The sequence below is a fragment of the Odontesthes bonariensis genome, chromosome 1, assembly GCF_027942865.1.
Source record: "Odontesthes bonariensis isolate fOdoBon6 chromosome 1, fOdoBon6.hap1, whole genome shotgun sequence".
Lineage (NCBI taxonomy): Eukaryota > Metazoa > Chordata > Actinopteri > Atheriniformes > Atherinopsidae > Odontesthes > Odontesthes bonariensis.
In genome coordinates, this window is record NC_134506.1 from 20,326,562 (window position 1) to 20,354,150 (window position 27,589).

The 27,589-nt window shown below is 39.7% G+C and overlaps 2 protein-coding genes across 3 annotated transcripts in view; one reads left to right on the forward strand and one right to left on the reverse strand.

Annotated features, from left to right (window-relative positions):
* Nucleotides 1–10,730, reverse strand: part of ano5b (anoctamin 5b) — a 31,172-nt gene extending 20,442 nt beyond the window's left edge. Inside the window, exons 1-2 of one of the 2 annotated variants that reach the window (XM_075456383.1) lie at nucleotides 10,438–10,730; nucleotides 5,975–6,019 (exon numbers count right to left, since the gene is read on the reverse strand). In XM_075456383.1, coding sequence (XP_075312498.1) covers nucleotides 5,975–6,019; nucleotides 10,438–10,513 — 121 coding nt within the window. In that variant the 5' untranslated portion in view covers nucleotides 10,514–10,730. The remainder of the gene's footprint in view (nucleotides 1–5,974; nucleotides 6,020–10,437) is intronic. The other variant, XM_075456462.1, reaches the window with a different exon arrangement.
* A 3,760-nt stretch (nucleotides 10,731–14,490) lies between these two features.
* The window catches only part of igdcc3 (immunoglobulin superfamily, DCC subclass, member 3), a 73,031-nt gene continuing 59,932 nt past the window's right edge, over nucleotides 14,491–27,589 (forward strand). The window contains exons 1-2 of the mRNA XM_075456562.1: nucleotides 14,491–14,794; nucleotides 20,371–20,676. Of these exons, the coding sequence (XP_075312677.1) occupies nucleotides 14,728–14,794; nucleotides 20,371–20,676 (373 nt within the window). The 5' untranslated portion in view covers nucleotides 14,491–14,727. The remainder of the gene's footprint in view (nucleotides 14,795–20,370; nucleotides 20,677–27,589) is intronic.

Here is a 27,589-nt window from a genome sequence, read left to right on the forward strand (position 1 = left end):
AGAACACAAAGGCCTCCAGCTAGCTGCCATCTCAATCCAGCAGCACAGGCGGCAGACTTTCATGAGAAACGATCTCCTGACTAACAGCAGTCTGAGCCGAGAGAGAGAGACTGGCCAATGAGAGGGGGGTGCCTCCATGTGCAAGCTCATTCTAACTGTAGGTCTGAAGACTCACTAGAAAAGAATGGAAACAAGCCATATCATCAGAGCACAGGAGTCCCTGAAGTACACAAAAGCCAAATGACAGTGTGATTTTTCCATGGGCTTTGTGGGAAGAGTGGCTCGCTGTGAGGCTGAGTTTTTTTCCCCCTTCCTTTTTAGTCCAATATTTTTGGTCTTACTCCAACTGCACACAGACAGTTATCAGAGCCTTGTCTGAGCAAACAGAGAATAGGACCAGCAATATGTGTGTTATATCTACTCTACAGAGAAGCACAGAGCAGCTAGAAAAATCGTAGAATAGCTTTCCTTCTGTGAAACTTAGCGGCACCAGTTGACTGGTTCAAAAGTACATCTCACAAACTATGTTTTCTAACCCACTTTCCATCTCAACAGCCTAATTACACCTCTGCTGCTCTAAATTTACAGTAGCTGAAACAGTCCCCTGGGGACATGCCCACAAGCTGAATGCCAGTTCTCTGAAAAGGTTTGTCATTAACTTCTAGTGGTCACTAAATTTAGATGACACTTCTCACCACTGTCAAAGACTGGAGCAATTCGTCAAACTATGAGTAGCATCACTCAGGTTTTTCTTTATCATAAGTTTCACTAATGAATTCTAATTCATAAAACCTCCTAAGGTTTATAAAGTTTTATATATGTAAGACCCAAAGGCTATAAAACAGGAAGTAATTCCTTTGTTCTTCCTTTTGACCCTGGAACACAAGGTAAGTTCACAAATTACCAAACAAAAGTTAAAGCATAAAGACGGTTAACTAAATACTTGTGAGTCTTGATTTAACAGATGTTGATGTATTTTAACTAAAAAAAGGTCAAGTAGGAAGTACAACACAAACAAACCCAGGATAGTAAGTGTCCACTGACTACTGACAAAATAACGCTAAAATACTTAAATCAAGACAGAATTAGGTTTAATGCCTTTGGTGACAAATGGTGTCTCTCCCCACTTTGTCACAATCTGAAAGACAACTTTTAAGCTAGAACATATGGAGAAAACAACAGTCTTAAAAATAGGCCATATGGTCTGGTAACACTTGTGTATGAGTGCACATTGTCCTTTAAGAGCCACCTCAATATAAAAACTGGCATAGACCTGTACAAATCCATCCACATTGAGTTTACCACAAACAATAATGTTTTCTCCTTTCGAAAATCCTCTAATTCAGTCCAGAAACACAAGCGCATTCAGCCACTGCTCTTCTGTTGAGCTGAGGAAAGGGAGCTGAAAGCAATTTACATTTCAGAAGCTGATATGAAGGCCCAGTTCCACAAATATTCAATCCTACACTTCCCAATAATGTTTGTTGCTCTCTTGTCATTACTGGAGCTCCATCAAGCCTTTGTTAAAGACCTTTAAGTCACTGGGTCTCAAATTTCAAAATAACTCGTAAGTAGAGATTTTACATTGGAAAGTAGAAATGAAATTAAAGATGCAACGTAGAAAAAGACAAGTTTAAGAATGAGTATATCTGAGGTGCAGCCCAGGATGGACGTTTTGGGGACAAAGTAAAAAAGGTGAGAATGAGCTGTTTTAGACATGAATGGAGGAGGGCTGCCAGATATGTTGGTAAAAAAGGATGCTGAACAAATCTATAATACCTTTAAAGAGTTTATAACTCATTATCAAAATACACAATACAACTTATAACTTTGCAAAACAATGATATGATGCCAAAGGATGTGAAATTTTTCATGAGGCTTTAAACATTTTGAGCTTTCTGTCTCCAAAGTATATTTCTGTGGTACGTGAAAAATAACTTCTCAGTGGAGTTTCTGCAGTGGTTCTTAGATTATGTACAGGACAGGAGCCTTTTTGTTCACACTTGAGAACCACCAAACTTTGTATACCCCATATCTTCTACTAAACACTCCTCTTGCCTCCCTGTCAGCCTGTCTACGCCGGACCTGGAGCTTCATAATCATAACCCTATCCCACTTTTCAGGTGCCATTTTTACAGTGCCTTGCGAAAGTATTCGGCCCCCTTGAACTTTTCAACCTTTTGCCAGATTTCAGGCTTGTCAAACCTTTTTAGAAAATAAAAAACTGAAAAGTGGGGCGTGCAATATTCTGCTGTTCACAAACGCTCTCCATCCAACCTCACTGAGCTCGAGCTGTTTTGCAAGGAAGAATCTGCAAGAATTTCAGTCTCTCGATGTGCAAAACTGATAGAGACATACCCCAAGCGACTTGCAGCTGTAATTGCAGCAAAAGGCGATGCTACAAAGTATTAACGTAAGGGGGCCGAATAATATTGCACGCCCCACTTTTCAGTTTTTTATTTGTTAAAAAAAGTTTGACACATCCAATAAATTTCATTCCACTTCACGATTGTGTCCCACTTGTTGTTGATTCTTCACAAAAAAATAAAAATTTTATATCTTTATGTTTGAAGCCTGAAATCTGGCAAAATGTTGAAAAGTTCAAGGGGGCCGAATACTTTCGCAAGGCACTGTATTTATTCTGTTTCATAATTTTAAAGGTTTGGCCCATGAAAAAAATGACTTTATATTCTATATGTACTGCTGAAGTTTAGGCCTATTTAGGCTTATTTTTCTTCAGCATACAAACCATTTATGTGCAGTCAGACATCCTTACTCACACTGAATTATTAAAGTGATCAATAGAGGAAATTTACAGTGCAGTGGGGCCTACAGGGAATCATAGAAGACAGTCACTTATGCCAACATACACAGTAAATCACAGCAGAAGAAGCTTGTCATGCAGACACCAAAAACAGCGGTGGTTGCAAATTCTCTGCTAATCACAACAACAAACGTAATCTATTGCAACCTGATTAAGTTTCTATATCTCATGTCGGTGAGAACCTTTGGACGGAACATCTGCACCTCTGTAACGTGTAGTCCTCAGATGCAATGCACATTAAGAACTCAGCCGTTTTGTTTCATATGCCAGCATGTATAGCTGCCAGGACTGTAGCTCTCTTCAATGAAGCCCAGACTGAGTCATTGAAAGAAATATTATGAAAGACGACCTGCTTTTCTCAATTTGGATCGTCTTTCATGGTTAAATATTTGTATGACAAGAGGATGCGAGCCAGCCTTACCCACAAAACACGTAATTAATTTTTCCTGTATAAGAAATCATCATATTGCTTGTCATCTGTTTCACACTTGAATGACTCAGTTTCACGTGTGTGTATAAGTACAAAGTGCATACGGTAGCAGAGATGTTGTGCAATCAGGGTAACACACACACATGACCTATTCTCTGTTTGTTGTTTTTCAGTATTTGCTCTTCCTTTGATTATCTACTGAGTATTTTAAAGGAGACATGTAATGTCACAATTGTTTCAATCCCAGACTGACACAATTGCCTTAGATCTTATTGAAATGCCAGTGACATGCTTCTGTCAAAAAACATGGAGAGACACTACAGCAACTCCTTCAACTATTCACACTTTTATTCAATAGACTCATTTTAGGGCAGGCTGACCCGCTCTCTTCCACAGGCTTTGCCCCTTTTGAGATCAGTAAAACTTAAAGGGGAAGTTCGTTTTTTTTAACCTGGAAATAAAATACGGTCATCTACTCACCGATAACAGTTTGTTGAAAGTCGGCATCCTTCGGACGATATTTAGATCGCTCGAGACTCGAGATATACATATAACAGGAGAGAACAGGGCATAGACAATACAGCCTCTAAATAAGGAATTATCTGTCTTTATTTCACCAATACTTTAAGATGAATGAATGAATGAACGTGTACTATTGCACTGTTAGCTCAGAGCTGCCGTGTTGTTGCTATTAGGGGCTATCGGGGGGCTTTCTCCCACATGTCTGGTGGGATGACTTCATCGACGTGCACCGCTGCAGCACAGCTCATTCACTCCGGTAAGGACGTCCATCGTACTCAAAGTTGTCGTCCACGTCGTCAAAATCTGTTAAATATCCTGCACAAAACTAGCAGTAGCAAACTCCGTGTGAAGTTAGCCGACCGTCACAGAGCACGGAGCAAATAAGCTGTGCTGCAGTGGCGTGAGTCGACGACATCATCCAATTTATTCATTCGTATTTTATGCCAGAAATAAGGTCCAAGTTTTAAAAAAAACAAACTTCCCCTTTAATAATCTTTAGAAACTTTTCTATTAGGTTTAGCTAAAGTATTGCTGTATAAAAAATACTCCAAATTTATGAATAAAGTTTTTTTCTGTTCTATTCTACTCTATAACACTTGATTCATAAACAAAGTACTAGTTGAAATTATTAGCTTTTTTATTCCTTCAGTTAAGTGAGCTATGTAGCTAAATATGAGATTTGATGTATATGGTAAACAAAAAAAGCAACGGTAAAAGAGGTATAGCGATTACGGCATCATCTGAATTTTGAACTGGGAGGAGATAACGAGAAAAAGGGTTGATAACCTCGTAAATTGGTGTTTAACTTGAAGATCTGAACGGCTCACAGAATGACACATTTTCATACCCATGGGGCCCAAAAAAAAAATGCCAGGATTGTGTTTTTACTGAATTTCTGAGTTCGTAGTGACTTCAGACACCCAAATATAATCTATCTAGCACAGAAAAAAAAAAATTACCATAATATGTCCCCTTTAAGTGTTACAATATGACCGGCTTAGTAATGACAGTGCAGATACAGACTGAAGTACATCTTGCCACGTCTTGTTTTCTTTTTTCTTGTTCTGTCACTTTCTGTTTCATTAGGAAGAACTCGTTGTCTCTGTGCACCTCTGTTAGTGTTGCTTCCTGTGTTTGTTTGATGCACACCTGTGTTCTGTTAGTTGATTACTCCCTCTCTGTATATGTCTTGGTGTGTTTTGTGGGTTAAGGGTTAGATTCTCTTTGTACTCATTGTTGTCCAATTTTGCTTAAATCTGTATTTTCCTCTTTTTGTTTTGGATTCTTTGATAATTGCCAGTTTTTGCAGGCAATGTGCTGCCTTTCCAGATAATTTGGACTGAGTGGACCTCAGAGTTTTCGGCTGCCACTCAACTGATCTGTGTCCCACTCAACCAATCTGTGTGCCACACTGACAGCATCCTTGTTTTTGACCAACCCTCCTCCATCAGGTCATAAATATTGCAACGCCAGATATTAAAATCAGACATTATAGGCTGATTTAAAAAAAATAAAAGGTAACCATTGCAATTATGGTTTTACAAATCAGGTGTATTCACCTGGACATGTCTTGTAAAAGATCCACGGCTGGGCTAGTAACATATTTCTTGAAATCCTTCTTTAATCAGCCAAAAAAAAAATCAGCTGAGTAATTTTTTTAAATCTTTTTTATTTCATAGATCTTTAAAATAGATATCAAGGTACTTCAATACAGACTAATACGGACCTAAAGTTGTACTGATAACAAATAACAATACAAATTTAGACATTCAGTGGTTGCCACTGACAAAAGGATTCTGCCTGTTGATCAGCAAATCTATATAACTGCTCATGATATAAACTGTAAAATGAAATGCTCTCGTTGAAATGTCATGTCCACATGCATCACTGCAGCATATGAATGAATGCATCACTGCAGAATTGACTTTCAGCTACATATAAAGGACACAACATCTTTAACTACCGGGTACTAGACATGAGGAGATGCAACCAGAAGCAGACATGGAGCAGGCACACAGCCAGACATTTGGATCTGATTAACAGACGAATCTGCAAAGAGCAAAGCATTACCACAACAGAAAGGTCCACCGTTGATGAGAGATTGGACAATGTGAGGACACATATGAGAGAAATGTCACAGAGAGATGATAAGCTGACAGACAGACAGGCATGACATAAAGCCTCTGATCTGTCCGTACCTGAGTGCAGGTTTATCCTGAATGCAGTCAGCACAGCAAGACCATCTTCAAAAGACAGACAGGCACTGGTTAAATAATAGAAATAACCAGTAGGTTGGAAAGAAATATGCAGGGTTATGAGGTACAGAGAGACTCTCAACAGTAAAAATCTATCAAAGAGTCTCAATGTTAGTCTGCTTTGTAAAACTAACTCGAGGGGAATAAACATATCAAAAGCTCAGCAGATCATCAGATAAGGGCTTTCATTTGCTGTGGAGCACCTATACAAGCGCTGCTGATAACCTGTAATGGAAGCACCATGTTGTGTACGCTTGATGCTGGATGAAATAGATTTTTTTTTTTCTTTCTAATGTGAGTCAAGCAGGCTGTGTGGGTGTCTCCTCTTTTTAAAAAAAAGCAGCAAAAACAGCTCTTGTGTGGCTGTCCCACGTGGCTGGCACACAACTAGACCATCCTGCTTACCCCATTCAAACCACCACATCTAAATATATATATAAATATTCTTTTTGGCCTTGCACCTGTATAAATTCAGAGCAACTAAACACAGGAGTAGGTTATGAAAACGGAAACCTTTACTCAAGGGGAGATAAAAATAAAAAAAATAAAAAATCATGTCAAACTGCTCTACAACTTCGCTCTCGGCATGGGTTCGATTAATACCAGATGGCCAAGAAACAAAAGGCCTCACAGAATTGAGTGTAGATCTAAAGTACAGTGTACAAAATATTGATGTGCTCCTACTTCTAGCTGACACTGACGATAACCTTTTATGAAATGTCAGACACTGCAGAAGACTAACAATTTCTCACATGAGAAAGTAAAAATTGACTGAAATTTTGAACTTCATATCTAAACACTTGAGACAGCCAGTGTGCCCTGATAGTCTCACAGACATGCAGTGCACGCTGTTGCAGTGAAGCCACAACATCCTGAGCTTGAACCCAGCTTCAGGGCTCTTATGACAAGATGCTTCTATCTCTCCCCCCACATTTCCTGCTAAGTGTAGCTTACTGTGTTCATAAGGACTATCAAATAAGCTACCAAAGTCAAATATGAATATTGTTAAAAAAAAAAAAAAAAAAGCTCTAAAGGGTTAATGTGAGTTTTGAAACATCCACTGGCAAATTCAGCAAAATGGAACCTTCAGGTTGCAAATCAACACCTACTGGCAGATATAAACTGTTTGTATCATGGCTACAAAGAGAACTGCATTAATAAAAATGCAAAGAAATAAAAGAGGTGAGTAGGGTCAGTTGTGTTTTAATGAAAACATCAGGCTTATGTTGTCACCAGGAACTCTGATTTCTTCTCTTCTCATCAGGAAATTGACTCGGAGGAGAGGCTTCCTGAAAGTCTCCAGCAAGCTTAAATGTGGCAAAAAACACCACAAATAGGAGAGACTACGTGTTGGATCAAGAGGTTAATGTATAACCCTGATGAAATTAACACAACTCACATAAAATACAACATTAGATATCATGGATAGTTTGTCAAGGAAAGTGGAGTTTGAGAGAAAAAGGTTTCCATTAAATACTGAGCAACACAGATTGGGACACAGTCTGCGAAGTCACATGAGCGTACAAACATGCTAGTTTATTGTGACTGTAACAAAGATGTACTGTACAACAAATGTAGTTCCTGCTCGCTCAGCTGTCCTATGAAGAACTTGCACATGTATAAAATAAAAAATAGTGTCCGATAAGTATTTGTTTTCGTTTATGTGTAATGGCAGTGCACTCAAAGCAAATAGGTCAAAGCAGAGGGGAGCTGTCTGGCTGCTCTGAAGAAAACTTATTTCAGTCCAAAATGTGGAGTCTAAAACTTGTCCTGCTATCTTCTAGCTTAGAGATAGGAAATCCGGGTTGCTCTCTGTTGCTTATCTAGTATTGTGCCTCCATCAAATGGGGTAATGCAGTTTACAAAGCCTGTTTCCATAGCAACTCTTTAACTCGGTTTCACCTCTGACGGGAGGATGACTTCATCGGCTAGGTTACAGATAGAGTGAGACCACCTTAAAAGGACACAAATGTCTGAAATAATGAGTCATTACAATTCAGTATATTTATAAGAAGAGTCCTGAGATTTATTCCCTGATGGCACGGCACCCTAATCCTGCAAAAACCCTTCAACCCACTATAGGAACCTTTGAGTCCAGTAAAAAGAGTGAGGATGATGCCAAGCAGCATGGTGCATTCAATATATTTAGGTTTAGAAAAACAACCACAAAATTGTAGCCTACATAACATCTGGGTTTATCTGGTGTTTACACGGCATTAGAGGGTTTGTCGTGTGGCTGCCTAAGTGTTTGGGCAGCTGTGAACAAGGTAATACACTCAGAGGTGAAGACAGACCCTCTCTGTTTCCTCTTTCACGTGGTCCTGAATGTCTGTCCTGATAAGAGCCTGAACAAAGCCTCTGGACAGCCAGAACACTCTACAGATCATCCGAGATGAAGAGACACGTGTCCTTATTAGTAACTCCTGAATTGACACAATAAAGAACATGAAAATTTAAACAGGAAAGGGTGGATCAACATCTAATTATGTCTATATGGACTTTCAATGATGTCTTTGAACTTTTTCTTTTTCTGGAGTAGAATGATTGCACAGCATGCATCTTAAATGGAAAAGAAAACAAGATTGAGGTGCACAAGTTTGATCTGTGTCTGAAAATGTCAAACAGTTACATGTAAAGATAAATTAATTTGACCATAAATATTCTATCTCCAGGAGTTTGTTACTTCTTCATTGTTCCCAAAGAGCAATTGTTCTCTAATGATACAAAAAGTGAACATCATGGTAAAGTAATTGGAGAGACAGCAAATAGGACCACTCAAATCGGGTTCTAAAAACTGAAATGATATTCTTATAGCAGAAACGACAGCATTCGTTAGTATTGAAACTACACTATAATGCATCAGTTATTGAGAAATTGCTCAAGTCCACTTGAAATACTCAAGTACCACTGATGGTTATTGTTTAAACCACATTAAATCATCCTTGAGAACCACATGAAAATAAAATAAAGAAATGTTTCACTGCAGGACTAAATGCAAACTTAAGTATAATTCTCTGAACAATCGTCAAGAAAAGTGTGGCATTTCACTTGTTCTTTTTCCATAATTTTAAACCATGTTGGGCCCTGATAAGCAGTGGTTAGGAGATTTCATCAGTCAATACCCGCCATGCACTTCCTGCATCTGATGGTCCATATAATCCATGTGTGTTTCTCCTGTTCCTGTTGGATGTCTAATGTTAATTAAACAGTCATTGGACTTTCACAGTATTTTACTCGTATATTAAATATTGAAAGGTTTAAACACCCAAATATTAAATTAGTTCAAAATGTCAATGAAAGGATAGAAAAGGGGCAAATGATGAATTTGACCTTGGATACATGAAACTTGGATTTTGCAAAATGGGACACAGGAAATTTGCCCAAATAAAAGTTTGGCTGCTGTGTTATCACCTAGTGTCACCTCAGTGCTGTTTTCTCTGGAAACAGGATGACAACATTTCACTATTATGACATTATAACTTCATGGAAGTCCATTAATTAAGCTTAATGTCTGAGAGGAAATATTTGGCCATAACATTCAAATGGATTCTCAGACTCGTGCTGTTTAATACCACAAACTGGCCTGAGGGGTTTACTGTTTAGCAAAGAGTCAATGATGCCTTTCTGTCTCAGAGGAGTCAATCCCATTAGACACTCATACTTAACTCGACAGTGTTCAGAGAAGAGGAAAACATGTATCTGTTTACAGTGTAAACTTTACTCACATGCTTACCAAGTTGTTCTTTGGCTAATTTACCCAAAACCTTGACAGAAAGATAGCCATTGGGTTGGGATACTTTGCAGCTCTGTCCTTGAGATTTGACAGTCATAAAGTTTGATTGCATGACTGTGGTTAAACCTGACCAGAAATTCAGAAAACACAGCACCTGCTGGTGGAACGCCACGACCTCAGTGACCCGAATCTCCCCCCACAAACACCCAGAAAAAAAGGTGTTTTGGTGCCTCATCCCTTGTCATGAGATCACGTGCTCTAACACAGATCACAAGGCTGTGGGCAAAACACATACCATGTAATCCAATTATAAGCTGGCCAAGAATGTCAGGTATATTTTAGGTTGACATTCTTTGGTACAAGCAGTTAAGATACTGTAAGAATACCAGTTTCACACATGGAATTATTAAACTTTGTTGGAGCCTTACATTGACATAAATGTGTTTCTATAAATTTGACCTGGGGGAGATAGTCATCATAGTAGCCTAATTTCTAATTCTATCATCAATTTAGTGGGATGATGATTACAACTACAGCATGCAACGTGTTACCAGAGCAGCTCCCACATGGAAATACAGCAGCCTCACTAATGAATATCCATGCTTGTCATAAGACACACGTCCATAATCCCAATATGCTGTAATGGATAATGAGTGTTTCTTTGGGTAATCACCTGCACTGTGCGAGTCTGTGGCGGTCTGCAGCTCGATCAAAGTTTCTTCTTTCGCCTTTCCCGTTATTCGTCTCATTGTGGCTCTCGGTGTTATTATAGAGGCTTCACCTTCTCAGGAAAGAGGAAAAGGCGGTGAGGATGCCGCTGTGTCCTGTCGGAGAATCCACCATCCAAGCATCGATTAATCAGATACTAAAATCAGCGATTCCAATCAATCATCAATGGATGGTCTGTGTATCTTATTCTCATTATTAGCGATTCTCAGTGAAACTGTACCCTGCTGGGCTCTCGAGGAGACTAGACTGGCATAAAGGGGAGTGGCAAGGCTTCTTCTTTTTTTTTTGTCGTCGGCAAAATTGTTTGAATATGGATATGTGTGTGCGTGTGTTTGTGTGAGAGAGAGAATGGATTTAAAAGAGGTTTGGGAGTCGTCATGTTGATGTTGTGAGTCAGTTGCATATAAGTGCTGACGTGGTTACCTGAGTTGTAGAAGTGGGACACAAAAACAGAAGCAGCAAATAGCAACAGCTAATTCTTCAGCACGAGGCCGCCATCTAGTGGGCGTTTAGAAAGGATCATGTGTATTGAAGCTTTCTTTTTGTTAATGTTGTCCCTTGTATGACAAGAAGGCAAGCAAATAATTATTTTACAATATTCCTAAAGATACATTGGCACAACTCTTCAAACAGCCGTTTAATTCATGATTGAGAAACTAAAAATTGATACTATCTAAGCTATTAGGAACATTACGAGTTTGACAGCTTTTATTTTTGTTATTCAGAATGCATCAGGATGAATAAAGACATACTGAAACAGATTCTTATGTCACAGAAACCTTTTCCTTCATTAACTTCAGAAATTACTTTATGAGAACATCATTTCAAAAGTGTCACATGTCATAAAAAAATGTAAATGATAAAATGCAACCAGTAATAAGTAATAAAACATGAAGCAAGACTAAAATGCAGCTGCTGTCTTTTCGGTGAAAGCCATAATGCATGATATGCATAAGTAAACAGATTGTTTTAAGAGCTTCAGGACAATAATTGACTTTTAATTACTCTCGATATGATAGAAGATTAAAACCCTATTTCCACCACAGTGTTATAAAGATGACTGAAATTAGATTAAAATCCTGTCACAGAGAGTAAACAGATTTTTCAGCCTCTGTTTATAAGTTAGAAAACAATATGAAAATATTGGCCATAAAGGCCAGTTCGAATCAAATGATTGGTTTCTTATAACAAATGGTAGAGTTTTTTTGCTGGATTCTATACCATTTTTTATCCTTCTTACTACACATACCCCTGAGATTAACACTATTACATTTTCTACATAATGATCCATTATGAGGATCAGCTTAATCTTTCAGAGCAGCTTTGGGACCACATACAGCAACTCACAAATCACACTGTACCAGGTTGGCCCTCCAGATTTTACATGTCCCACTCAGCAATTTAAACAAATACCAGTGATGTGCATTATTGTGGTGAATCGTCTTAATCACAGCTTCTGTTTTTAGCCCATCCAAGCAATCTTTTTATGACTTAATGGACACCACAAATCCCAAATTCCCATAATAATAAGCTGGTAGCAAACATATTACAGTAAGCATGTGAAATCCCCCAATGACTCTGTAGTCCCACTGTCAGTGGTGAAAGAAGCTCCAAAATGATTGACTATAAATGCAAAGACAGCCACTTTAAGTGGTTAAAAACATTACAAGAACATTTTCTCAATATCCTCATAATTATTGATGAACCGAAAAAATTAAAAAGTTCCTATTCTGCCTAATATACAGCCCCCTGCAAGTGATGTAGCTACCCTGAGGCATTGCTGGTAAAACTAATTATCTGTGTGTACGCAATAATGTCTTATAATCAAGGTAGAGTATATCTTAATTACTTTATATAGAGTTATATGGGTAATTTGGCAAGCCTCCTCCAGTGAGTCGCAAAATAAACCTTAAAGGTTATTCATACGTGAGGGGAGTTCATGATATCAAATTTGTATTTAGCCCTGGGACTTTCATCTTTCAGTTACTGAAGGACTTGGGTTACTTTTCATCTTTGAACAATTAAACAGAACATGATGGTGTTCTGATTTCATGGAGCTTTATGGTTGCGTTTGGAGCACAATATGTTATTGGGGTGGCTGTAGCTCAAGAGGAAGAATTTCCACAAACTGCGTGTGGAAATGTCCTCGGGCAAGATGATGAACCCCACATTGCAGGTCAACGTTTTCTTCGGCTGGAAGCTGCTTTTGATATAAACATCTGCTAATTTACTAATGTCATGTATTTAGTCATTTGAAAGAAAGGAAGTCCCCAGCCATATCCAAATTTAACCACTGGGACAATTTTACATGGACCCACCAGTGCACTGATTACAAGGCAATAACAAAACTAAAAACACAACAAAAGTTCAGAAAAGTAAACAATAATAACAATAAACAGAAAAAGCAGAAATCTTAATAACAAATCACAGAAAAACTAATAGTATAGCCCCTGACAAAAATGTAAATGGACAATGTTTCAACAAACACAGTAAAAACAACAAAAACAACATATTTTGTTATTTTTTTGTGTGTGTGTGTTTTGTTTTTGGTATAATGTTGTTGTGTTTTGCATCGCAGGTCAGCAGAATTCCAACAGAATTCCAACAATACTACTTTTCCCGTCTCTCTCTCTCTCTCTCTCTCTCTCTCTCTCTCTCTCTCTCTCTCTCTCTCTCTCTCTCTCTCTCTCTCTCTCTCTCTCTCTCCTTAGTGGAGCCATTCTATGTTACATCTGAAGATGTCATCCTGGACACTGGGAAAATACGACAGGCTTTTCTAATACAACTGCTACAACTACTAATACTCCTACACCTACTACTACAAATAATAATTATGACAATAATAATACATTTTAATGGCCAATATCATTGCCAACCCTGACTGTGCTAAACTCACCTCAGAAAATAAAAGAATGGACATTGCCTCATAGAGTTTACAGGATATATGACTGTAATACAACACCATGCTTTGTCCTTTGCGTGAGGGGGATGATAGGGATTTCGTCTTGTCCAGGGTGTACCCTGGCTTTCGCCCGATGGCAGCCGGCATGGCCTCCAGGACCCCCGCGACCCTGGATTGAAATAAACGGAGAGAGAAAATGGATGGATGAACGCATATGGCATTTGTCCACTAGATGGGGGTCGAGTATAGTTTAACACCCTCTGCTTTGTTGCAACTGCGTGCCAAGGATCATCCGAGCGTATTTATCATTTCAGGTTCACATGAGATGAACCGTCAGCTTTAAATAAAACGCACACACCAACCCAATTTCACAATTAGCCTTTTATGGTCTTCATGGCACCCAGCGGTAACATTACAACTGTGACAAATTTATAGATAAAACGGTAAATGGATGCTTTTTTTAAATTTAAATTTGCATCATCACAATTCTCTTTTTCATTTTTTTTTTTTTTTTTTTATCTATCTCTGTGCGGCCTGTGACAGAAAGCAAGACTGTCTACTCATTCGTTGTCTTCTGCTCATCTTTGGTCAAAATATCGCTTAAAGTTTCATATCAGAGAAGCTGTGGTGATACCGTTCATGTATCTGTATCAGTGTTAGTCACTCACAACCCGATTACATCATAGTTGTGTTATCATTTTAATATATGCATTTATAAACGTTTCCAGTTAACGTTGTTTGCACTGCGCTGTAAGTAGGCTGCAAGCCTGTAGAAATAGTGGGTTAGCGCTGACTGAGATGCAGAAATCCGATTGTTTTCGCAGGTTTCTCATGCGTTAGGAGCGAAACAGTCAGCAGTCGGGTCTTTTGTTCCCAGAGCAGATTCAGTGCGTGCCTATGTGCGTGTGTACGTGTGTGTGTCAAAGTAAGAGAAGCGGAGAAAAAGCCCCCCCCAACACACGGATACACCGAAACACACACACACACACACACACACACACACACACACACACACACACACACACACACACACACACACACATAGCCTAAACAGAGGCAGTCTTTAGGATACAGCAGAGTGTGTGAGGAGGATAGAGAGACCGGGATGCTGACAGAGTCCTGATAGATGGTTAAAATGGCGAGAGCTTGTTCGACCCCTGCGAGCCGTAGCCCTGTATGTTGGAACATGTCGTAACTGAAGCTGGATATTTGTGTTGTTCTCTTTTTAAAAAAACAAAAAAACAAAAAAACAAAAAAACAAACAAACAAAAAAACGCTAATTAATCTCACCACGTTGTTCTCTGCGAGTGCCGGAGTATTTTCTGTGTTTAAATGGCACCCACAAGACGCCGTCGCCTTGTTTCATGCTTTTTGGGAATTCTCCTAAATGCTTTAATAGGTAAGTGGCTCTACCTTTCTACCAGGGCAGAGAATAATGGGGCAGGATGTGATAGCAATACATAGGATAACCGCTGTCAGCCCGTTGCTCTCCGGAGCGTGGTGCTTGCTGAAAGCAGCAATAAGCGTGTTATATTGGCAGTGTAACCCTGAACTTGGCCCCTCTTCGGTGTCCGTTTGTATTTCGGCTACAAATGCCAGTTTGAAGCCATGTGCAATGCGGGATTTGTAGGGTAGGCTCCCTGTACTAATCTGACGTTTGTTTATCGGGATTTCTATGCATTCTGCAGAATTTGCAGTGTTGCAAGCACTTCATAGGCACACACCATAAGTTCAAATCCTGATGAGCTCTTTGATGTCAGGAAGCACTTTCATACTAGACTTGGGCCACTTATGTAGTCAACACCTTGTCTTTATATTTGTTTCGACTCCAAACTGATGAATGTTCAGGTTTCTTAGTGGTGCTTTGAGAAAGTCGTGTTTTTTTTCCAAAAGCACCAAATTTTGCTGGACAGAAGTAATCAACAAATCCGTTCTGGAGATAAATTTTCCAGTACAACTAAGAAATTGAGCTGAGTTTAATTCCATATCAGGGGACTTCAAAAGTGGATGGATTTATTGACTGTTCAGTCATTAGAGCACACCACCCTATGGCTGGGTGGAATGACAGTGGTTATTGCTCTGAGAATAGATTAAAAGACTGTGGTTATTGCCTGCTGGGGAGAATATTTGTAGAGATTAAATGTCAAGGCTGTCTCTCTCCTCCTTTTCGAATTTTCCTCTGCATCCCTTTGTTTGCCATGACAGTCACTTTCTCTCTCTTTGTGGGGGCCCCTTAATTCAAAGGCTGGAGAGAGTATTGAGTATTTGCAAAGCATACCACACAGGGACCCACAAAGGCCCCGCTGGAATCATAGAGGCTTGTGGTTCATAACATGTTTCGCTCAGAGGACTGGGAACAAAAACGTCAGAAACACACACTCGGCTCTGTGATGGATGCAGTTCCAATCTACCCATCCCATTGAAGAGATGAAGCTCTTTCATGTGCTCGTCTGCCTCAGAGAGTAGATTAGGTGGAGATAAAGACACTTTTTATGGCATTTTAAGCGGCGATGATAAGAGGGAAATAAGCATTAAGATGAATATCTGCATTAGATCTGTAATGGACTGAAAAGGTAAAAGTCCAAAACAAAAAGGAAGAGATAGCTCAGGGAGTCTCCTGATGAGAAGTTTAGGTTTTTAATTTTGCTTGGTTTGAAAGGAGTGTATGAGATATTATTATCGCAACAACACATCAGCGGTACGGTGAATGATCTAATCCACAGTTTCACTGTGGAAGAAAGAGAGGAAAGCATCAATGTGGAGTCAATGCACAGCTGAGGACCCTCACTTAACATCCTCCTCTGCCAACTAGCACGTCTGTAAGCTCTTTTATTATAATCCAAAGTATATTTAGTTTATCGCTATAAGGGCTGTTACTGTGAGAGAAGAGTGTGCTGTACAACTGGCTGAGGGAGCTAAACATTGCAACAGCTGCCCTACTTTCTCCTCAACTCGTGGACTATATTTCTCAGCATCCTTGTGTTGCATTTAACTCCTGTAATCTTTATCAATACCTTTTTGGTACGATCATCACTGAACTTCTATTCTTACAAAAGGAGGGAAATATATACAATTTAATGCCCATTAATGAACATGAGCATTAAGGTGCCAGAGCATATAAGTGTTAATTAAAAATTTATCAAGGAGTAACCTATAGGAGGGAATGTATGTGTCAATGCAGCATGCGTAGTTTTCCCTGTGGAGAGAGAATAAATATTGCTTTTCTGCCAGAAATTACTGACTTCATATTAAAGAATTTGAGCTGTTCTGTGGCTGCTCGTTTTATTATCTCCTTTAAACTGAGGGTTTGGTGGTGTTTGATATATGGACTTGATCTGAAACTGGAGGATTTTTTTTCTTTTTTTAATCTGTTCCTATCTAATACACAATGCTCATATGAAACATAGTTGGCTGGCTTGCCTTTATTTGAAGTGCAAACGCTGCTTCATCTCTTTGTCTGCTGTTAGGTGCAAATTGAAATTATAGTATAAATCCACTATCAAGAGTGCAAAATGTTATTCTACATTTAAAGCAAATATAGTATATGCTGCAGACTTATGTCAGTGCAAATATGATCACTTGCTCTTAATACGTTGTCTTTATCATCACGGTGAACGGTGGAATCTACATTATTCCTTTAAAGTAGTCATATGTAACCTGTTGCGACATGAGTGTCACATTATCATTATCAAGCCACATGAACATTGACTTTTTAAAATAGAAAACATGAAAGCAAGGTCAGTAATTAACAGTTAAAGGTTTTACAGTCATGGGCTATTTAAAGTCACAAGTTTAACCTTTCAAACGTTTTTATTACGTGTTTGTAGTTTCTTCAGAGGCTGAGAAGTAAAAGGATTTTGCAGACGGTTAAGCTTTCCAGAAAACTATCAGGTTTTAAAGGACTTTTTCAAACAAAACAGGAGGCCAGAATGGCTCAAATACATTATATTATACTTCTAAGACAATGCTCAGTAATTTTAGGTCGAAAAGATTATTAGTACAAGGCCATCGTGTGATATGATGTAAAGCAGTTGTGTCAGGATCCCCTAATATCCTTGCTATGCAGCTTTTAAGAAATGTGTGGAGAATCCTGAGCTCTGTCAGCAGTGCTCATGCCTTCTAACCACATCTGTCTGTAAGTAGATGGTGTGTCCATCCTCACTGTACTGTTGCAGCTGTAAACCTTTGTGTCAGCTCGTCACACTTATCTATCAATAGTTAGTAAGAGGCAGCATGAGCCACACTTACCCAACCTTTGTCAGTGTTACCCGGTAATCCTGCATTATTGTGTCTTCATGAAAAGAGCATTAGGCTGTGTCTCTGTGTGTGTGTTTCTGTCTCCCTGTCGTACCATGAAAATCCACACCCATGTAGATTAATGTGTGTGGACGTGTATTTTTGACACGATCTCCTGCCACTATGCCCTTACGGCTGTGGTCTAAATCTCCATCCACACACTCCTGCAGGCTCAGCATTCACAGATGACTGTGATCTTTTTATTGTGTTTTTACCTCCTGTGTCTCATTGGATCTGTCTTATAATTAGCTGTTGTGCTCAGAACTATTTTTTCTGACATTTCTCACACTGCTGTTTGTGACCTTCTACCCACCCAGAGCTCAGAATTGCATTAGCCGGTCACTCAGGCAACATGCTTTATTCATCAGGAAGACAAGAATCCAAAGTCACGTTGTCCTGGCTAATGGAAGAAACTCTGATTACTTGAACACAAAATCATTAACGTTTCTTTTATCCACCCCTAATCGATGACATCCCAAAACATTAAACACTGAGCTGTTATCCTGCTTGCTGCAAGATGTGATATCATTGACTAATGTCATTTGTCAGCTTTGAAAGCTACAAATAAAAAGCCTCCAACTTATTGCAATCTATCTAACTTAAAGAAGGCTGAGCACAAAGTTTGCCATGATTGAGATATCTCAACATTTTTCTACAGATGTATTTTGCTCAGGATAGAATTATCCACGCTTGGATCAAAAAAATGATCCACAAGTGTCACTGACTGGATGTGTGGCTCCTGTTTGTTATCTGCTGGTCGCGTCCTGTGTGAAAATGGGATCTTTGTTGAATCAAAGGTGGAACTCTGTGGTCAGCATCATTTTGGAGGACAGAAGCTGTGCAGGCTGACGGATCACCGTCTGCCAGCTAAGGGTTAAATATTTCTGCGACACCACCCCCTTGTTTTTCACAACTGGTAGCACTGATGTCTCTCTGGTCTCATGGCCATTTTACTTACCGTGCTCGCTGAGGGAAAAAGGGGAGGGGGGCCTGTAAGGAAAGGACACAGGAGCAAGGATAGAGGAAGAGGAAATGTTCCTGTGCATTATTCTCCATATGTGATCTTCATGGGGGAGTGTGCCTGTGAAAACCTTCCCTGCTCCTAAGGGGGACTATTGCTCTTCTGGAATTTGTGGGATGAAGCCAGAGGTTCTCTGTTTTGACCCTTGTGCTTTGCCCCCCTCCGTTGCCCTCTCCTAGCCCGTCCCACCAGATTCCAGGGCCTGGGGCAGAGACTGGTAGTGCTTAGTCCATCAGCAGCTGAAACATGATACTAAGAGAGCACGCTGAGCTCCTTTTTTAGTACCAAGTCAGGTCAGGCCATTTACATCCTTTATTTATTGTTCTCCTAACCCCCCTTATTTACCCTCAAAAACCACAAATACAGAAAATCAGATCTCCTCACATCCTCATAGACTGAAAACATCACCACAAACAAATGTAAGCTACTGGGAGCTTTCAGTGAGAGCAAGATTTTGAGTTAAAGGTAGAAAAGGAAAGCACATTGATGGTTTCAAAGTTGCAGCCACTTGTTCCAGTCCAAACCTACATTATATACAATACAAGAGGAATGTTCTGGATGTATTGGGTCTAACAAACACATAGTCTCTTGTGACTGTAGCCTGGAGGTATCTCAGTCAAAGCGCTTTATTCATGAGGTGCAAGTGAGTTGCTACCAGGACATAAAGAGCATTTTTGTTTGTTTGTTGGTTGTTATGAAAATTATAAACCCTCCCACTACAGCTGCAGTTATGACCTTAGATTGTCTGAATAGTAGGTATTGAAAAAAAAGAGTGTTTGAGTTAATGCAGCTTTTGTAACTTGGCAGAAAATAGAAAGATAAATGATAAAGATTATAGTGGTGTTTATCAGAATGGATGATTTCTTAACCCAGGCAGCGCACTCATCTGTTTAATGTACACACAATGCTTTGAGAGAATCTGAAGAGAATTAAGATCCCCCGCTGCCTATTTCAGCCTCTTTGCAGTTGCTACAGATGATTTTAGAGTTTATTTCAAGATTCCCTGGTTTGGCTTCTGAACATATATCTCGAGGTTCTTTATTTTTGCTCCAGTGTACCTGTGCTGACCGTTTGATCTTCTGATCAGGGTATCAACCCCCTAAACTTTAAATTAAAGGCAATTGTACATTCTTTAGAAAAACCCTGCTGTCTTTCTGCTGAAAATTAATGCTCAATACCTCGGAATTGACAATAAAGATTAGGTGGAGAAAGCAGGGTATTATAGTCAAACCAGGAGAAAATATTTGAGACATGCACACATGGTTGTCTTTTGCTTTCATTTGTTTTTAAAGGAAATGTAGGATTAAATATTGTGAGGAGTTTCAGGAGATGGGTAACATGGTGCGATATGTACAAGTAGTTGGAGATGGATTCATATACACATTTATATGGTTATACAGGTTCTCTTTGTCAGGGGAGACAGATGGCAGGAAAAGAGGAAGAGAAGTTCCCAACCAGACTCATACTGCAGATGCTGTGCCTCTTGTTTAGATATCAACCCCAAATCATCTGAGGTGCCACTACGTAGTTAGTTTTTACAAAAGTGGTTTAAGTCATCGTTTACTCCTTAATATTTAGATATTTAGCCTGTTAACAAGGGAAACCATTCATGTTCAGCTAGATGTCTGACATCTGTGACTGCGTTCGTGTGTCTTCAGGTGTGACGTGCGAAGCAGAGCTCTCCTTCACGTTAGAACCCAGTGACATCATCGCTGTACAGGAGCAGCCACTCATGCTGCACTGCCAAGTGGACGGCATCCCACCAATCACCACAGACTGGAGGCACAATGGCCTGCTCTTAACTCAGGACCAGCATCATACCACCTTCATCAACGGCTCGCTCCTGATCGCCCACTTCCAGAAGACCAAGTCTGATGGCTCATCTGACGAGGGCGACTACGAGTGCATGGCCCAGAATTCTTTTGGGCGGGTGGTGAGCCGCAAGGCGCGCATTCAGGCAGCCAGTAAGTGTCTCTGTTGGTCTTTTACTGTCATGAAGGCTGTATTTGCTTTACTGGGGAGATATATTTTGAAAGATGACGCTAAGCAAGTGTGCTAACATGTACTTTGTACCTGAGTGGGTTTACTGTAATACCAAAAATACCTGAAATGCAAAAAGTAAAATCAAAGTAGTTATGACATGGATGGAGTGACTTGTTTACAGTTGGATATATATGGATATATACATCCGAACAAATGTGCTTTTAGCTGTTTTGAACTTGACACTTTTTGTGGAGGTGAATTATGGATAAAAAAAAGAACCCACAACATTTCCTTGCTGCTGCAGATCACTTTCCTTAAAACTGCTGATGTGAACTGTTCATTTAATATTCTGACTTTATTTTGAACCTGGCAGTTTGTGTGCATCTGATTTTGTAGTAATGAGCCAAACATGCTCTGACTTAAGTTTGATTAAGTTGTGATTTTTTACATTTACAAATGCAAACATTGTAATTAAAACACCCCCTTAAGTAATCACGTTTTGGTCCAGTCCCAGTCGACAGAGTGCTGCTGTGAATGTAAAAACACTTAATACATCTCTGGCTGTGTCGTCATTTGAATATTTTAATATAATTCCTCGAGTTTAATGAACTTTCTGATGCTCGTCTTGAGTGCAACTCAGAAATTTAAGCCTTTGAATGTAGCATTAACAAGCGCTCATGCTGAGAGTCTCCCAGCTGCTTTGTAAGAGTGCAATAAGCTGGAGGCAACTTAGCAACCTACTCGCTGGTAGAAGCATCAAGATGCATTTTCTCTTGCTTGACTACAAGACCCTTTATGAGAAGAAATTCTGGTTCATCATTAAGTTCCCAGAATTGTTGCCATGGTTCATCTTTACTGCATTTCTATCACATCACAGTAAGACAATCTGACGCTCCGTCCTCCTCGCTTGCCTTTTGTCTCACGGCGTGCATTTCTCGTTATGCTTGAATCAAAGACTTTGGGGATGTGCACTCCCCTGGCGGCTTTAGTGATAGTGTTCTGTTCCACTCTGTGTCGAGTTAAGACTATATTCTGTAAGACAAAGATGGACAAAGGCTCACAGAGGCCTGTTGATTCCTGGGCTATGTGTAGACAGGATACTGCTGTGCTGTTGTGACCAATACAGCTTTTCCACTCAGTGGGGTATAGAGGTTAGCATGGACGTCTCACTAACGGAAGGGAAAAGTCACTTCAGCTCAGCGGCTGTCCCTGTCAAGCACATGCAAGCTTTCAAGGCTTCTCTAAAGAGTCTTTCTTTTCAAAGGTTATCTTGAATCTCCCTTTGTCGCACTTTTCTTTCCTTTATTCTGTATCAGGGAAAAGTCAGCAGTATGGTGTCTCTAGTTGATTTTAGAGAATTAATTAAAATGAATCTAAATGAATTTAGGTCTATAGATTTAGCAAAAAAAATTCTATCACTTGAACGGCTTAGAGAAAAAAAACAATACATTCTGATGAGTTGTACTGCAGCAACACACAGTATATTGTTTTCAGCTTTATTATCTGGTAGCATTGTTTGTTTTTTCCCTTAACTTGAAATAAGTGACATCTTTTATGAATCAGGTAACCTGTTTGAATGCCACACACACTAATCAGGGCATTGAAGGGCTGCTGTAACCCTGGTGTGCACTCAGAAGGACATCCGTGCTTTAAAGACGCAACTGCATACTTCAACAAAAATGGATCTGGTATTAAAAGTGTTGTTTACACTGACTGAACAGAGACTGATAAGAGCAGATTTTCTGATGCAGTCATCCACATGACACCAATGTCCTCGGCCAATAATTGAGATTTCTCTCAATAGTTGTGAAGCACATAATAAGGACACATATTTTAAAGTGTTATAATGTAATGTCAAATCATGCCCCACAATTTCATCTTTGGAGTTAATCCTCTGCTATTTATTAACATATTTCATAGTTGAAACACTGTTCCGGCATGAAAAACAAAGAGTTGGATCGAGCGATCCTCTGTCTCGCTGAAAAATTCAGTGAGTGAATACAGATTTAATGAATGAACTATGAAAAAAACTGTTTGCAGTTCACCTGTCGGCTCAAGTTCATTCTCATTCATGTCTGGATTCTCCTGTTATGGCTGTGTTTTTCTCTCCAACAGACCACATCTAGCTTTCCGCTTAAACTCATATTGATTAGGATTACTAGAGGATTACTGGAAGTCCAAGTCTGACCTCTGACCTGTTTTGGCTGTGTTGAATAGACTTTTGACAAAGCGTAGAATTAGTAATGGCCCCTGTTATATTGACACTCCCCTCTAAAGTCCAGACAAGAAGCCATTACTGATAATAATCTCTCTTGATTTTGATAATTACCATTGCCCACTAATTATCTTTAACAAGATCAGTGGCGTGTTTACTTGACTGTGGGTTTGACAATGTTTTATTTTCTTTGAGAGAAAAATCTTTTCGATGTCAGGTTTTTGATGCATTACCAGCACTTTTAGTTATTGTACATGACTTTTCATTTTCTCTGTCGTGTCACATAAAGCTGAATGACTGAATTCTTTGTTTTTAGGAAGACATAACAGCTTTGCCAGCTTAGTTTCCGATTATAGTATCATAGATTTTTAGCCGTGTAAATTCAGTAAAATTTTAATCATCCCTCAGCGCTCAGTTTCTGGTGCTTCTGAACCTCAGAATTACTGCAGGCGCCTGTTCAGTCTACAAGTGTTCCCCTGTAGATAATGTTTGAGTTTGTTGGACTATAATTTCTTAGGCCTTTAATACAAACTGTTACAAGGGTTTTGGATGATTATTTGTCTGTTTAATAATTTTTCTGTCATGGATATAACGGATTAAGGACTAAACATTTTCATGTCTTTTATAAGGCGAAATGCTCCAAAATGAGTAAATGCTCTCCCTACAAATGTTACTGACAAGTGTTTGTTTTTTCCTTCTCCAAGTGTTTGTTAATGTTGTTGCGCTCTTTGTGTGGTTGAGATCATTTGCTGTGTTATAGTTCTTCTTACAACAGAACTCTGACTTGTACCACTGTGATGCAATGGGTGGTGTGATTACTGAAGTCTCTTTATAGCCCTCCCAGTGGATAGAGCCTCCATCTTACCTTTCATTCTACCACCCTCCATAAATTTCACTTTTTATTTGCTTGACAAGCGTTTGTGCGCGCTCACAGTCGGGGGCTGGTGTTGGACGGACTCCCCGCTGCCCATCTAAATCGGTGGTCAGTCTTGGAAAGACTTTTATTCCTCACAAATGTTATCTCTTTGATGGTCAGCTTCTCACTCTTTTTGCAACTCACTCTCTTTCCTCACTTTCACAAGGACCTCCTCATTAGCTTGGGTTCAGGAAGCTTTTCATCATTTGGATGAATGACAAGCCTGGTACAGTGGACCCGGGCAGAGCCCCTCCCCCGCAGCACATCCGCGTCACCAGGCAACACTCCACAAAAGCCCCCTGTTACAAAATAGCTTTTAGGATCAATTGAAATGAATTGCTTTTGTTCGTTTGTGAGAAATTAATTGGAAGGAGTTGAACCTTTGTCAGGAAATGCTTTTCCACTTATTATATGCATAGAGAGAGACCACAGTTGACCTCATGGACCACTTTAAAGGCACATATATGTAATTATTGAGAGTTAAAGCATAAACAACGCCCCCTTCCCCTTCAAAAAAAAAAAGAACATATGATAACTTGCTGTATGCCTCGTTGTTTTTGTAGATTCCTTCATGAAATCAGACCCCTTGTTTTGCTGTTATGACTGCAGCATTCAGAATGAGACTGTAATGAAAAGAAGAACCCAGGGGGGCTGGTGAGGTTGAGAAGATGGAGGATGCCTGTAAAAATGCCTGTTTATACCCGTGCCTTTCATTTGTGTAAATTTAATCCTCTCAAGGATATAAATGTAAAAAAAGTGGGGTGTCAACCTGATGCAACTTTTAAAAGCTGGGTGGACGGCTTGCCACGAGTAGCTTCTCAGACTCAGACAGCAGTTTGTAAGAGAGATTTATGTGGAGCTCATGCTAGTTTACAGGAGAGTGCTTGTTTGTGATGTGCATTCGCGTGCGTTCAGACAGTGGCTCTCCATCACACTCCGGCCCTCCGGTCCCCTCCCCTTTCACAGCCTCCCGCCCGGGTTAATGCTGAAGCTCCGTCCCTGCATCTCCTCGTAGCTTCCTTTGTCTGCCAGCCAAACCCCACCCTGGATATGCCTCCCTCCTCTCCTGCCCTTGCTCCTTTCTGCCCACTCGCCACGATGCAAATAATATCTCTCGTCCTATTGATTAGCCAAATATTGTTTTGACATTTAAACATGGATACTACTTGCCTTTTCTCTTCATTCTCCAGAAGTCGAGATTATGTTTGACACAGAACATTTATATATTTTTCTCTTTTTTTGAGGAGGAGCTATTCCATCTTGCTATTCCATGCCACAAAACTACAAATATAGTGATACTCTTGCACAAATCGTTCCACTCGTTGCTATTCCTGACTTGAAAACATTGTATGGGTATGAGTGCATATGGACACGGCTGATGATCACCCTGTTCCTTCTGTTGGGCAGGTATGTGGGCTGATGTTAACCCAGAGTGCTCCATCCTGCAGTGTGGTCAGCACTCCTCCATCTGTCTGCCAGTGTGGCAGAAGGATTGAGGAAAAAGAGGCTTTTTTTGTCCTTCTTTTTTATACGATCGAGGCGGGCTGAAACAATGGGAGCTCTGACCTCTGCTGTGTAATTACACCTAAAACCAGTTATTACTGTACACCTTCAGTCCAAACTCTTGGATCTTATTACCTGATTGTGCACGCTGTGTCTGAGTAGAAAATACTTTTGAGCTGTCTTTCAGAATAAGTTCAAACAGGTCAATATTCTAGCTAAGGAAACTGTAAACATTTGACAATATTATTGTCTCTCAATATCTCCACTGTCTACAAAGATGGCATTTGTTCTCTAAGGATTGTTTAGTTAAAACCCACTATGACAGTTCGGAAGATTTTAATTAAGTAATGCCTTAAGTTATCTACCTCTCTTGTGTAGAAGGGCCACAGTGAATCTCCATTATGCTTGAAGATAACACATAATTGACCTTGGAGCTCTGAAAAATCACCAAGGGATCCCATACTGCTGTCTGAATGTCTTTGTTTGCTGTATGTCTTCATATTATCGGGGGGGGGGGCAATTTCAAATTGGGCTTCAGAGAGATTTTCAAGCTAATTACAATTTTAGTCACTTCATTTAGCTAATTGCTAATCAAATATTAATTATGTTTTAGAGGAGAAGTAATAATACTGCATGGTGGGAAACAGAAAAAAGCGTCCACTTTAAATTGCTTTGCAGAGTTGCATGAATTGCATTCATTATATGTCCTGTGTAATGAGCAGCAAATGCAACGAAATCAAGAGCACATTGGTTTTGTGTGTGCTCAGATTCTAAGCCATACTAACAAAGCCTCTGCCACACATAGAGCACAAATGTGCATGGAGAGCTATAACCATCCTACCGTACCTGCTTCAAAAAGTCAGAGCTGAGCTACTGTGTGGAGCAGAACGGGCACCCTTAAGCTCTAAAAATATTTGCCAGTGTAAACAGCATTTCATGGCAAATGGAGCTCCTCAAGATGGTGAACTGAGGAGTGGTGGAACTGCTGGGTGATGGAAATATTTATCTTTTGAAAAAAGGCATTGATCTTATTCTTCTAGGCACACATTAATTTTGATGTTATATTTATCCATTGTATTTCATGGGATTACATCATCCCATGAAATACAATGGATAAATATAACATCAGAATTAATAAATGAGGCCATGTCATATGAATGTTCATGTGGCACCTTCAAAAACAGAGCTTTTTACACAAAAGTAAAACATCAGTGATTGATAGCCTTCATGTATGAACATTATATGTGCCAAATGTACATATACACAAACTTTGACCTTGCTCTCTTTTCCCACAGTGCCAACTTTTTAGCAGCTGCTCTTAACAGCTGTGTATACTGCAGCTGATCATCCACACCATGCACATTGAGATAATCTCTTTTTATTCAATTATCATGCAAAGTAGTGTTCATTTCTTGAATGGATAGGAATCATATAGGAAAGTGAATGTCTGGCAGAAATAGTTAAACAATGCCATGGTATACAAGTCATTATACTAAACCTGAATGGCCCGTTGATTAAACAAAGATCAACCAAATTCTTAGTTGACATTCAAGTTCAGCGCTGAGTTTGCACTGTGTGTTTGTGTCCCTAATTCTGTGTGCATGTTTGACTCTGTCTGTGGTAGTCTTCAGACCACCCTTGCTATTCTCAAACAAACAAATGAATAGGGGGCCTAAAATTCCTTCTGCCTGCTTTTAAGTCTCATAAGAGGGAATTCCTGAGTAATAGAGGTGAAAGGTGAAAGGAGAAAGAGCAGAGTCCAGGGCAAAGGTTAGATGTGGCAGACTATGGGTCCAAATGTGGTATTTTGCTTCATCCCCTCTTCATTAAGGTTCTATTTTGGGGTTTAGAGGCCTCATGTCACGTTAGTGTAAGGTTTAGGTTCAGTTCTGGCAGCAGGAAATCAAATTTTATCAATAGTTGTATTTCCTACGGATGGAAGCACAAGGATGTGTGGGTTTGTTTTGAGTGTGTATGTTGGTGTTCCTATGATTCCAGAGTTGACTATGGGCTTAGCTAGCTCTCCCTTCTGCCCCGTCACCGCGCTTCACTACACTTAACAGAGGCTTTATGGCCAGATTGTGCTGTTAAAATTCTTTACAGGGTCTGCACCGTCCACCAATAAAAACACCAAAACTCCCTCTTCCTGTCCTCTCCTAGGCATAAATTTTGTTCTGCATGTGTGAAAACGTGGAATAAGGACAAAGAAGAGAAGCCAGTGGGAGATGATTTTATCTCCCTCTCGGTTTTTCACACACTC